The sequence below is a fragment of the Nansenia antarctica genome (assembly GCF_963989245.1).
Source record: "Nansenia antarctica genome assembly, chromosome: 14".
Classification (NCBI taxonomy): Eukaryota; Metazoa; Chordata; class Actinopteri; order Argentiniformes; family Microstomatidae; genus Nansenia; species Nansenia antarctica.
The window spans coordinates 28,081,872-28,094,371 of record NC_137684.1 but is presented as its reverse complement, the minus strand read 5'-3'; the positions used below and the strand labels follow the sequence as shown (position 1 = coordinate 28,094,371).

At 45.2% G+C, this 12,500-nt stretch overlaps 1 protein-coding gene across 1 annotated transcript in view; it reads right to left on the bottom strand.

The window, feature by feature from the left end:
- Positions 1-12,500, bottom strand: part of ltbp4 (latent transforming growth factor beta binding protein 4) — a gene marked incomplete at both ends in the record, with an annotated part of 122,797 nt that overhangs the window by 10,533 nt on the left and 99,764 nt on the right. Inside the window, 14 exons of the mRNA XM_080544762.1 lie at positions 1-86; positions 602-727; positions 3,712-3,831; positions 4,449-4,568; positions 5,791-5,910; positions 6,721-6,840; positions 7,733-7,852; positions 8,228-8,350; positions 8,659-8,778; positions 9,145-9,264; positions 9,463-9,582; positions 10,263-10,382; positions 11,183-11,305; positions 12,062-12,190. The exon at positions 1-86 is cut by the window's left edge and continues 40 nt beyond it. Coding sequence (XP_080400888.1) covers positions 1-86; positions 602-727; positions 3,712-3,831; positions 4,449-4,568; positions 5,791-5,910; positions 6,721-6,840; positions 7,733-7,852; positions 8,228-8,350; positions 8,659-8,778; positions 9,145-9,264; positions 9,463-9,582; positions 10,263-10,382; positions 11,183-11,305; positions 12,062-12,190 — 1,667 coding nt within the window. The remainder of the gene's footprint in view (positions 87-601; positions 728-3,711; positions 3,832-4,448; positions 4,569-5,790; positions 5,911-6,720; positions 6,841-7,732; positions 7,853-8,227; positions 8,351-8,658; positions 8,779-9,144; positions 9,265-9,462; positions 9,583-10,262; positions 10,383-11,182; positions 11,306-12,061; positions 12,191-12,500) is intronic.

Sequence of the window (12,500 nt, the reverse complement as noted above, 5' to 3'; positions counted from 1 at the left end):
AGAACACACACACCGGTAGGAGCCTTCCGTGTTCACACACTCTCCCTTGGGGAAGCAGAACTCCCCCTCCAGACACTCATTAATATCTGTGGAGATGGGGGAGAAAAAACCCACTCATCACATCTAATCCCAATCTCCAACACACTGACGACACCGATTCAACGATCGTATACGTAGGGCGTTCGTTTCCGATCGTGATGACAACGATAAGCCAGTTACATTCAACCACATACTGTACGATACGTTCATCGAACCAACAAAACTTCTAGAACGCTGTGGTAACACAAGCGTACGCCCCCATATGACCCCCATACATGAACACACACCACACACACACACACACACACACACACAACACACACACACACACACACACACAGACCACACCACACACACACACACACACACACACACACCACACCACACCACACACACACACACACCACACCCCCCCCCCCCCCCCCCCACAGAATCATTACATCACCACACCGCTGCCAACATTCATCAAACCAGCCGCCCGCAAACATAATTCCCAAATATACGGACATTCCAGAACCAGAACGTCACCGGCATCACAATGTGCCACACGTAGCGAACGGACCTCTGCACTGACGGCCAGGGCCGGCGCTCCTGAAGCCTGGCTTGCACTCGCAGCTGTAGGAGCCGAGGGTGTTCACACACGACCTCTCTGGGCCGCAGGCCTGGGGCGTCTGGCACTCGTCCACATCTGAGGAGGGGAGGAGGGGGGGGAAGAGGAGGGGAGGAGGAGGGGGGGAGGAGGGGAGAGGAGGGGAGGGGAAGGGGAGGAGGGGAGGAGGAGGAGAGGAGGAGGGGGGGAGGGGAGGAGAGGAGGAGAGGAGGAGGAGAGGAGGGAGGAGAAGGGGAGGAGGGGAGGCATATTAGCACCACAAAGTGTGTGTGAGGAGGGGAGGCATATTAGCACCACAAAGTGTGTGTGTGTGGCGTGTGGTGTGTGGCGTGTGTGGTGTGTGTGGTGTGTGGTGTGTGTGTGTGTGGTGTGTGGTGTGTGTGGTGTGGTGTGTGTGTGTGGCGTGTGGTGTGTGTGTGTGTGTGTGTGTGTGTGTGGTGTGTGTGTGTGTGGTGTGGCGTGTGTGTGTGTGTGTGTGTGTGTGTGTGTGTGTGGTGTGTGTGTGTGGTGTGTGTGTGTGTGGTGTGGTGTGTGGCGTGTGGTGTGTGGCGTGTGGTGTGTGTGTAGTGTGTGGTGTGTGTTAATGTATGGGGGTCATTATGTGCTCCTAAAAGGGGCTTAAAGGGTTTCAGAGCAGTTTTTTGGGTAAATTACCAATTCAATTCATTTTGCTTCTCGGGGGGAATCTAACCTTTTACAGTGAAAGCTTACAAGCAGGACATTCATCCCAACTGTTAACATATGGTTTCAGGTGTTTCTGATTTAAGAGATTATCCCCTTTGAAGTCTGTTGCCCTCTTATGGAGTACAGCCGCTTGGTTTCGTATCCTCCTGTGCCCTAGACGCGGTTCTGAACAGTTTAGCACTGACTCACCACCGTCAAAGCCATTTGTTGCGGATAAATATAAACTACTATATCAACTATAGAGGTAACTAACTACTATATATCAACTATAGAACTAACTAACTAACTAACTAAATGCTCCATCAACCATGCTCCATGCTCCATCAACGTGGAATGTACTTCAGAAAAAGTTGAAACTTAACATCATTCCATTCATTCCACTCTCTGACTTTAAACTGTATGTTACAGAGACTTTGAATCACATGCAAATGTGCTGAGGTTATCTATGTGGTTAGGGCATCTGCTCACTGTTTCTGTTGTTATTTCATGTTGTATATTGTATGTTTTTATACTGTATGTGGTGTCTTTTTAATTAAGTGCTGCTTTTCTTGGCCAGGGCTCATTTGAAAAAGAGGCTACTGTCTCAATATGACTACCCTGGTTAAATAAAGGATTAATAATAATAATAATAATAATTAAAAAAACTAACTACCGTACTATATCAACTATAGAACTAACTCACGACTATATATCAACTATAGAACTAACTAACTACTATATTAACTATATAACTGCGTATTTTTCTGAAATGTATCATAGTACAGGTTCTGAAGGTTATGAAGACTGCTTAATGAACTCGCTTGGTTCAGCAACTTGGTTCAGGGCTTGTCCCGTTTACCACAGCATGCTGAACATGTCATCTCTCTGTAGTCCAAGCCTGGGGTTTCAAAGAGTATTTCTAAAACATTTCAAATTGATTGACGACACCAAGGGAACCAATGATTGTGTCATGCCTAACACAAGGGAACCACGGAAACAGTCCCAAAAGTGCCATCCCTGTCCATCTGGCACACCAGGCAGGCTCACGCAAACGCTCCAAGTATTTTAAAGTCTTTTCAAATACTTTTTGAACCCAAAGGGTCTCAAAGGTGTATTGAAATACCTCACTGTACTAGCTACCTAACTGTACATAGCTCATAACTGTATATAGGCTAGCCCATAACTGTATAAACCTCTAAACTAAACTGATGTTTACAATACTGTAAACTATTGCATAGTTAGCCATCACTACTATTCTTGTTCTATTTATTATCATGCCCTTATATCACAATTTGCCCTTTTGGTTGGATGCTAAACTGCAGTTTGTATAATACTTGTACTCTGCGATGACAATACAGTTGAATCTAATCTAATCTAAACGGACTTCAACCCCCAGTGGCGGAGGCTTGGCAGGGCTCATTGTAATGCATGGCATGGAATGAAGAATTAAATATAATAATAATAATAATAATAATAATAATAATAATAATAATAATAATAATAATGATAATAATAATAATACATTAGACTTATATAGAGCTTTTCTAGACACTCAAAGACGCTTCACAAACTGAGAAGATTGAGTAGTAATAATAAAAAGAAACAAAAAAATAAATAAAAGAAAGTATAACGGCCTAATTAAGGTAGTGGTTTGTGTTGGTTTGATATAATGTGTGTTTGATACCATTCCTCATTCCATTCCATGCATCACAATCATCCCTGTCCTCCCAAGTGCTGGTTCTGGTCCTGGCCAAGGTTCTTAGCATAGTGGTGTCCAGTCCCACTGGGCTGAACTCACAGTGACTCATCTGTCCTCTCTCAGGAGTGGTGGTGTGTCATCATTAGCCCTGTTTACAGACCTGCTAACCTCCTATGCAGGGCAGTAAGAGAGACGATTCATTCTCTTCTTTTCTAAAGAGACAAATGCAGCCAGGCATTTCTGAAGGCAGTAAAACTGCGAGAGGAGAGAGAGTGGCTGTGGACACAAGAAGGGCAAGGTCTTGGAAACAGATGTGTTTCTGGCGGTGTGTGTGTGTGTGTGTGGTGTGTGTAGGGTGAGAGAGACAGAGAGGGCGGGCGGGGGGGGGTGGGGGGGGATTCTTGGACAAGTCCATCTGATTTGAAAAGGACTATAGGAGGGAGAAGATAATTGTAACCAAATACGCACTTTGAAGGGTTAGAGGGGTCCTACCCCGGCACATTTGTGGGCCATAAGGCCGTGGGTCTGCCAGAATCAATGGAACTTCCACCGAGGCCGGTCCAACAGATGTGCATGTACTCCTACTATACTATACGGCACTACACTATACTTCTACCCTCAAAGCCCACCTCTTCAAGCTCGCCTTCACCAGTTAAGTTCTGTGTAGTAACATGAAGTAGACTAGCTAGGCTAACGGTACCTGAGCACACCCCGTTGTGCAGCCTGTGGCCGTCTTTGCAGGGGACACACTTGTAGGAGCCTTGGGAGTTCACACACTGCTGACCAGGGCACTGCGACGGGTCCTCACACTCATCCAGGTCTAGAAGGAGGAAACAACACATCACACATCACACATCACACACAAACAACACATCACATAATGTCCTTGACCAGGGGGGTGTTCCATCAACATTGCTAAAGGAAAATCCAGGCTTATTTTGATAAGTTTCAAAGATAAGCCTGGATTTTCTTTTAGCGACATTGATTGAAGGATTATTTGAAGGATCTCTTTTAGCCTATAATCAGGCTTATTTGAAGAGTCCTTAAAAACGTCATACATATAATGTTATATCATCAATAAGATAAAATGAGGAAAGCTGACGTTACAAAAATTATTCAAACAGGAGGTAGCGATTCCATTCAAGCAGGATTATTCAATGTATGACGGGATCGTATAATCAGGGGACACCCATGAGGGGGCGGCTGTGGCGCAGGAGGTAGAGTCGCCGTCTAATGATTACAAGGTTGGCAGATCGGCGGTTCGAGTCCCACATGTCGAAGTGTCCTTGACACTGAACCCCAAATTGCTCCCAGTGAGCGGGGCCGGCGCCTTGCATGGTAGCCATTGGTGTGTGAATGGGTGAATGAGAGGCCGTTGTAAAGCGCTTTGGATAAAGGCGCTATATAAGTACAGTCCATTTCCATGAAAGGCCCTACCATGACAGGCGTTGTCCTCTAGTCTGTACCCTGGGCGGCAGACACACTGGTAGCTACCGGGAGTGTTCTCACAGCGGCCGTCGGTGCAGATGTTGGGGTTCTGACGGCACTCGTCAATATCTGGGAAATAGATACGACAGTCTTGAAATACACGTACACTGCAAAAAGCCAGCTCTCCAAAACAAGAAAGAAAATGCAATAAAATAGGGGAAATATGACTTAAAATAAGCAAAACAGGACAATATATCGTAAAACTAGTGCAGTCAGACAAAAAAAATAAGCATATTGCCTTGATTTAAGATAATTTCATCTCACTTAGATTGACTTTTTGCTGTGTATTTGGAGCTACAGCGCAACCCCTCCTAGGTATAGTAGACAATAATACTATTAGCCAGGCGTGCTAAATCAAGCACACCTCAAAGAATTTGAAAGAAGACAAACGCCATTTCCATTCCAGTTTAGGTCTGTCTAATGTCACGTAATCATATCTCCAAATCATGTTGTTCTCAAGCCTGGAGGTCTGGATATATTGTTAGTAGCTGATTTCGTTGGAATAGGTCTCTGGCTACGAGAGGTGACATTTCGCTGGCTTTCAGCAGAAGTGATGTTTCCAGAACAACCCTCCCTCCTCTTTTTTCGGTACTCTTGAAAATAGCAACTTAGTCTGTGTTCGCCGATCCACTTTTTACACTAACAGTGCTAGCGAGATGATTGACATCGCTGAAGTGATTTCATTGTACACCTGGAATTCTAATGTGGTTGTTGGAACATGACCTAACGTGAAAACGATTGGCATTTTGAACCTCCTACTGACAGTTGGGAGGGTGGCAAGCACTTTCCAGGTCTCTAGCCCTCGCTAACGCTAACTAGCTTAGAATTCCATTTCCATTTCCATTCCTGCAACGAATGGTGGATTGCTGATTCACATGCTTAGTATTCAAATGTATTGATTGTAAGTCGCTTTGGAATAAGACGTCTGCTAAATGGCAAAAATGTAAATGTAAATGAATCTCTTTTCCAAGAGGGACCTGGCCAAGAGGGGCAGCACAAGGACACAGTCATACATTCAACACACAGACAGACATCATACAACATAACAAGACATTAAAAGCAGGTTTGGGCGGGGGGCACAGATACTGAATTAAAAGCAATGACAATTTCCAATACTTTCACCTTCTAAGACCTTTAAAATCGTTATGAAAGCATCATAACTGATTAGTTCTTTTAATTGTAAGTCTTTCTGGAGAGTATTCCAGGCAGAGGGGGCAGCGTACTTTAACGCCCAGCTCAGTACGAGCACGCGGAACATGCAGTTTTTATTGAGGGGGGAGGGGTGGCTCACCTGTGCACCGTCCGTTTTTGGTCTCAAAACCGGCCTTACAGGCCACACATCCGAAGGAGCCCTCTGAGTTCACACACTCCTGGCCTGGACACTGGAGAGCGTTCTCACACTCGTCGACGTCTGGGGAAAACGACAACAACAGTGAGCAGGGTTCCTTTTTTTCAAACGTAAGACCTTTTTAGACCTATTCGCGACACCATATGATAGCTTTTTGTCATCCTCGAGGTGATGAAATTAGGGATTTCACTGCCATACAGACAAAAAAGGAAGCGAATTGGCATTTTTTGGGTTCCAGCTTGATTCATTTCCGCGTAAATGGATGACCTAATTTTTAAGACCTAGCACCTAATTTTTAGACCGAATAACTGAACTTTTTGACCTTTTTAGGCCTTGTAGATTGGAATGCTGGATTTTAGACTTTAAGGCTTTTTAAGACCAGCGCGGGAACCCTGAGTGAGATGATTCTTCACATAACACGTGAAAGATGACCATCTGGTAGTCGTTGGGTTACAGTATCACATGAAAAACATGAAAGAAAACATGGTGGTTTCGCTTGAGAGAGACTCTAGTAGCATGACTTTCCTCTGAGGTTTCGGGTCTGGTGAGAAATGATGGGGAAACAGCAGCGTCAGCTGACCTGTGGGTGACGCATCTTTCTTTCTGCTCAGAACAAGTCTGAGAGGATGTTTGTAAACACAGAGGTGGTGACAGGGCTGTGGCGCTGCTGAAAAACCACTCATGTCATTGCGTTTGACGCCGTGAACGTCAACAGTCTGAATGCAGTTACGCAGCTAAAAAGTCTCTGGTTATTTTTCCTAAAACTGAAACGCCATGTTTTTTTTCTGTGTTGTTTAACCCCTGAGTTGTCGGTCAACCGTTGTTCTAAAATCCATTGAAGTAGGGAGTGTCTGAAGTGTGTAGGTGTGTTACCTGTGCAGGTGTTTTCCTGTAGCCTGTAGCCTGCGCGACACACACACCTGTAGCTACCATCGGTATTCTCACAACGGCCGTTGGCGCAGGGAGTGGGGGTCTGGGTACATTCGTCGATATCTTCAAGAACACAAGAACAGAATGAGTGCGTACAAGTCCTTGTCTGTTCGGCGGTTGATAAGGGATAAAAGCTTTCATCGTTGATCTGGAGGGAAGTTTCCTTTGTAGATGAAGTAGCACTTCACCACTCCTGATAACCCCGCTGACTAAACTACAAGTGAGTGTTGAACAATTATTGTGAAATCAATATGTACAGGTCAATCTTCTGTGCGTGAAAGAAATGTGTTAACTCAAGAACTTTGCTGCTCTAGGAAAGGGTGTGGGGCCTGGATTTTCAGAAGCGATAACAGTACACTTAAAGTACAAAGCTTTTAGGGTAAAAAATTACCCCAGTCCTGGGGTTTTTCTTTTCAATGACTTGAGGTGATACATGATAGAGCTTGCCTGGTGTGGACAGGGATGTAAGAGATTTGGCACACAGCTCTATTGGTTCCCTTAAAGCTGAGAAATCTAGGCCAGTATTTGAAAGAAAACAAAAAACATTCTCCCCCCAAGATATGGTGTTGACCAACCCCGTGTTGTGTCCAGTACCAGGACCAAGCTCCGGACCTGGGGTGATAGGGCCTTTTCAGCCGCAGCCCCGTCCCTCTGGAACGCCCTCCCCAACCACATCAGACAGGCCAACACCCTCCCAACATTAAAACAGGCCCTCAAAACCCACCTTTTCAAGCTTGCCTTCACCAGTTAACCCTCTCCCCCTCCCCTTCCCATGTGTCCCCAGCACTACCTTAATTAGGCCCCTATACTTTCTTTTATTTCTTTTTTGTGTCTTTTTATTATTACTACTCGATCTTCTCAGTTTGTAAAGCGTCTTTGAGTGTCTAGAAAAGCACTATATAAGTCTAATGTATTATTATTATTATTATTATTATTATTATTATTATTATCTTACCTGCACATTGTCTGTTGACCTGCTGGAAGCCCGGCTGGCAGGACACACACCTGTAGGAGCCCTGGGAGTTCACACACTGCTGACCGGGACACTGCGAGGGGTTTGCGCACTCGTCTGCGTCTAATTAAAAACAAAACCCCCCCAAAAACACAGAACATCCATAACCTACCACTCAAACCAAAATATGTTTCCATCAGTGCCCACTAATTTCATCATTTAATTATACTGCTTAACACTCGAACAGCCGTGTCTTTTTACCTACTCTTGGGGGTCTTTACAATGCTCAAGCTGCTATTTACACACAACGACCACTAGTTGGCCGCTTGTAAATTAGCCTGCTTCCTACACAGAAACTGAAATTTGATCGAGTGCAAAGATATAACTTATTTTTTTACTAACAGGGGTCAAAAAAACCCTCATGGCTGATTAAGTGTTAACAAAAAGGCTACTGTGATTTACCGGAGGGGTGGGGGGGGGGCGGGAGATGGAGCCTACCTGTACAGGTGTTACCCTCTAGTTTGTACCCGGTGCGGCACACACACTTGTAGCTACCAGGAGTGTTTTCACAGTGACCGTTGGTGTTGCATGGGCTGGTTGCCTGTCGACACTCGTCAATATCTGACAAGATGGGAAAGAGACAGAACAGTATTGAACTTGTACTATGTACCTGTACTCCCAGTAAACAAAGAGTCCTAAAGACGTCATCTGGACGTCCTTGAAAGACGTCATCTAAACCCACATTCCGGCTTCCCGGAGGACGTCTTTTGGACTCTTTGTTTACTGGGCTTCCAGTTAGGAGCGACAGCAGGGTCTCCCTGTGCAAAGATACTACCACTTTACTTAGAGCATACAGATATAATGTGCTCATAACGCATTATAAGATGTGGAAGCAGAAATTTGTATTTTTTTCCGTTGAGTTACATTACCTGCACATTGTCCGTTGAGCAGGCCGAAGCCTGGCTTGCAGGACACACACCTGTAGGAGCCCTGAGAGTTCACACACTGCTGACCAGGACACGTCGTGGGGTCCGCACACTCGTTCACGTCTGAAACAGACAAGACATTTGTACTTATCTCTTGTTTATTTGTCTAACGGCTGTATTTGTTGACCGATACAATGAATTGAATGAAGGGGGGTGGCAGTAGCCTAGAGGTTAGAGAGGCCGGCTAGCAATCGGAAGGTTACTGGTTTGATCCCCGCATCAGGAGGGAGCTTGCATGTGCTCTTGAGCAAGGCATTTAATCCCTAATTGCTCCAGGGGTGCCAAATATGGCTGACCCTGTGGCTAGAGCAAAAATACAAAATTCCGACAATTGACTGACAAGTTGATTACATGGCAATAAATCAGTAAACAAATAAAATACAAAATGACATCAAATTAATTTGGCGATGTATCAAAGCACTCTCTTACCTGTGCATGTTTTGCCCTGCAGTTTATACCCAGTGTCACACACACACTTGTAGCTACCAGGGCTGTTCTCGCAGTGACCACTGGTACACAGGCTTGGAGTCTGACGACACTCATCAATATCTATAACATGGAGGAGAGAAATTCTAGTCTTCTATTTGAAAACCTATTGAGAATATATGAACTCAAACAATCAAACGATAACAAGTAGTATCATCATGACCTGAAATTACGTTTGAACAGCATGTTTTTGAAGGAACGGTCAAGGTCACATGGTCTCGTGTATTTCGTGACTGACTCAGAACAAGGGAACGTTTTTACCTGCACACTGTCCGTTGAGCAGGCCGAAGCCTGGCTTGCAGGACACACACCTGAAGGAGCCCTGAGAGTTCACACACTGCTGACCGGGACACGTCGCATGGTCCTCACACTCGTTCACATCTTGGGAAGGAAGATGGGAGTGTTTACAGATCTACAAACGAGCATTTACATCAAGTCACACGACACACTCATAAGATAACAATAGACCGTCGCAGGTCAATATGTGACTGTGTTTTGTACTCTCTGCGTGTATCTTAGCACACTACGACAATCGATCGATGACAAAAAGTGTTTAACAATGAGGGTGTCGAGGGTTGGACCAACCACATGAGGTGGCTGAGGTGATTTGAACAGATCCTTCACCAGTCAACCCTCTCCCTCTCCCCTTCCCATGTGTCCCCAGCACTACCTTAATTAGGCCCCAATATTTTCTTTTATTTATTTTTTATTTTAGTTTCTTTTTATTATCACTACTCGATCTTTTCAGTTTGTAAAGCGTCTTTGAGTGTCTAGAAAAGCGCTATACAAGTCTAATGTATTATTATTATTATTATTATTATTATTTGGAAATCTTGTGACAAGGTTGGCAAGTCTGAGACAGATAAACTAAAGTGTCCTCAAACATGCAGTACACACATACACTACACACACACACACACACACACACACACACACACACACACACACACACACACATACAGTACACACACACACACACACAGTACACACACACACTCACACACACACCCACAGTAGATCTGGCAGTAGCCAGTACGTCTCAGTGAGGACGTCTGTCTCACCGTTGCATGTGTTTCCCTCCAGCTTGAACCCGGGGCGGCAGACACACCTGAAGCTGCCAGGCGTGTTCTCGCAGCCTCCGTTGGAACAGGGGTTCGGTGCCTGGCGACACTCATCCACATCTGTGTGGAGGAGACAGACAGGCGTTCCTTTATTCACACGTCGTCACAGGGGGAACTGGACAACTTCCTGTTTCAACTGTTGCCCTCTGGACGGCGCTACCGATCCCTGGCCACCAGACGGCCATCCCGTTTCCAAAACAGTTTTTTCCCCCTCTGCTATAAGGACTCTCAACACCTGACTCACTGCACTAACCCTGCCAGATGTACTGCGCTTTATAAGTTGTAAATATTGACTATGTTTTTGTCTTGTGGTTTTATGTTTACATTGTCCATTGTGATAGTCATGTGTAATGTGTGTATATTTGATGTATTTAACTCTGCTGAATTGAGCTTCTCCATCTGTACCGACGACAAATTCCACCGACCTCGGTCGTGTGGTCGTTAAACGATTCATTCATCATTCATTCCACAAACAGAACATTAGCGCTTATTAGAACTTGCATTGACCGCTGAGGACAGCGCATGATGTCCAGACACCTTTTTATTCAAAAAGGCCTTTGACTGCTGAACCTGTGTTCATTCTTGTGATTTATTTTGTTAGTTTTTTTACTGTGTTTTTAATTTATTATGTTTTTAGGTTGTTTTCTTTTTAACTTATAATGTTTTTTACGTTTTATTATTTATTTATTTTTTTCTCTCTGTAGCTCTGAAATTCTTCTGAATGAAAAGTGCAATACAAATAAAATGCATTATTATTATTATTATTAATGTCGACTGAACGATATTGAACGAATGTCGAACGATATCTATGTCACTTTCTTGTAAAATATACGGATAACGGATAAATACATCATCATCACCTTGGCACTGGTTCTGCTGGAAGCTGGACCTGTAGCCGGTAGGGCAGGTACACCTGTAGCTGCCTGGCGTGTTCTCACAGTCACCAGCAGAGCAAGGACTGTGGGTCTGACATTCGTTCACATCTACAAGGCAAACGGTTACATCCAGTTGGGATTCGGCAGAAACATCATTTCAGCTGCATTGTGACGAGATGAGACGCGCTATGCCATATTTCATCCCCTGTGTGTGGGACCTCCAACAGCTGTGACTCTTTAGGTCTAAAGACTGTCCACTTAGATGCAGGAAAAGGAGTTAACACTAGCACAGCCACGAGGGGTCATTTGTGAGAAAGTTATATCTTTGCACTCGTTCTAATTTCAGGACCCTCCTTTCATGACTTTTCCTAGATATGTGCGTTCTACCACCCAGTATCCTTACATTTTCAAAATCACATTAGCATAAGCTAATATAAAGCTATTGTGCCGTTTTTTTCTGTGTAGGATGCAGGCTAATTTACAAGCAGCCAACTAGTGGTTGTTGTGTGTAAATAGCAGAGGCGGCTCTTTTAGTAGGTAAAAAGGGCACAGCTGTTCTAGTGTTAAGGCAAAAAAACAGACCAGCAACCTCACCTTTTATATCTTTGATCTCAAACGCACACACATTGAAGAAATATATTTTTCGCAGGCATAGTCGGCATCAGTCTCTATCTCCCAAGAGTGTTGTTCTGTGAACGAACTTGCAGTCGGTCCACAGCTGTTGTGGCCTGTGTGAGTGTGTGTGTGTGTGTGTGTGTGAGTGTGTGTGCGTGTGTGTGTGTGTGTGTGTGTGTGTGTGTGTGCGTGTGTGTGTGTGTGTATGTGTGTGTGTGGAGGCGGGGGGGGGTCCAGGGGGGGGGTTACCTGTACAGCTTGTGCCCTGGGGTCCCGGCAGATACCCCGCGGGGCAGGTGCACCTGTAGCCCCCCTCCGTGTTCTGGCAGCGCCCCCCGCTGCCGCAGGGGGGGGGGGACTTCCTGCACTCGTCCACGTCTGGCACGACAGGGGGGGGGGGGGGGAGAAAGGAGGGATGAAAGAGAGGGGGGGAAGAGGAGAGAACCAGGGGGGCATGAGGTTAACGAGGTCGGCATTAGAAACGCGCGGGACAGAGGATATGATCACATGATCACAAGCCTGGTCAGTGTGGAGGACGACTATCCACATCCACACAGGTTGTAATCAGCTAGCAAGGAATTGAAGGCTTCAGTGTGTGCGTGTGTGTGTGTGTGTGTGTGTGTGTGTGTGTGCGTGTGTGTGTGTGTGTGTGTGTGCGTGAATGCTTTGGGCAGTGAAATCAGCCTTG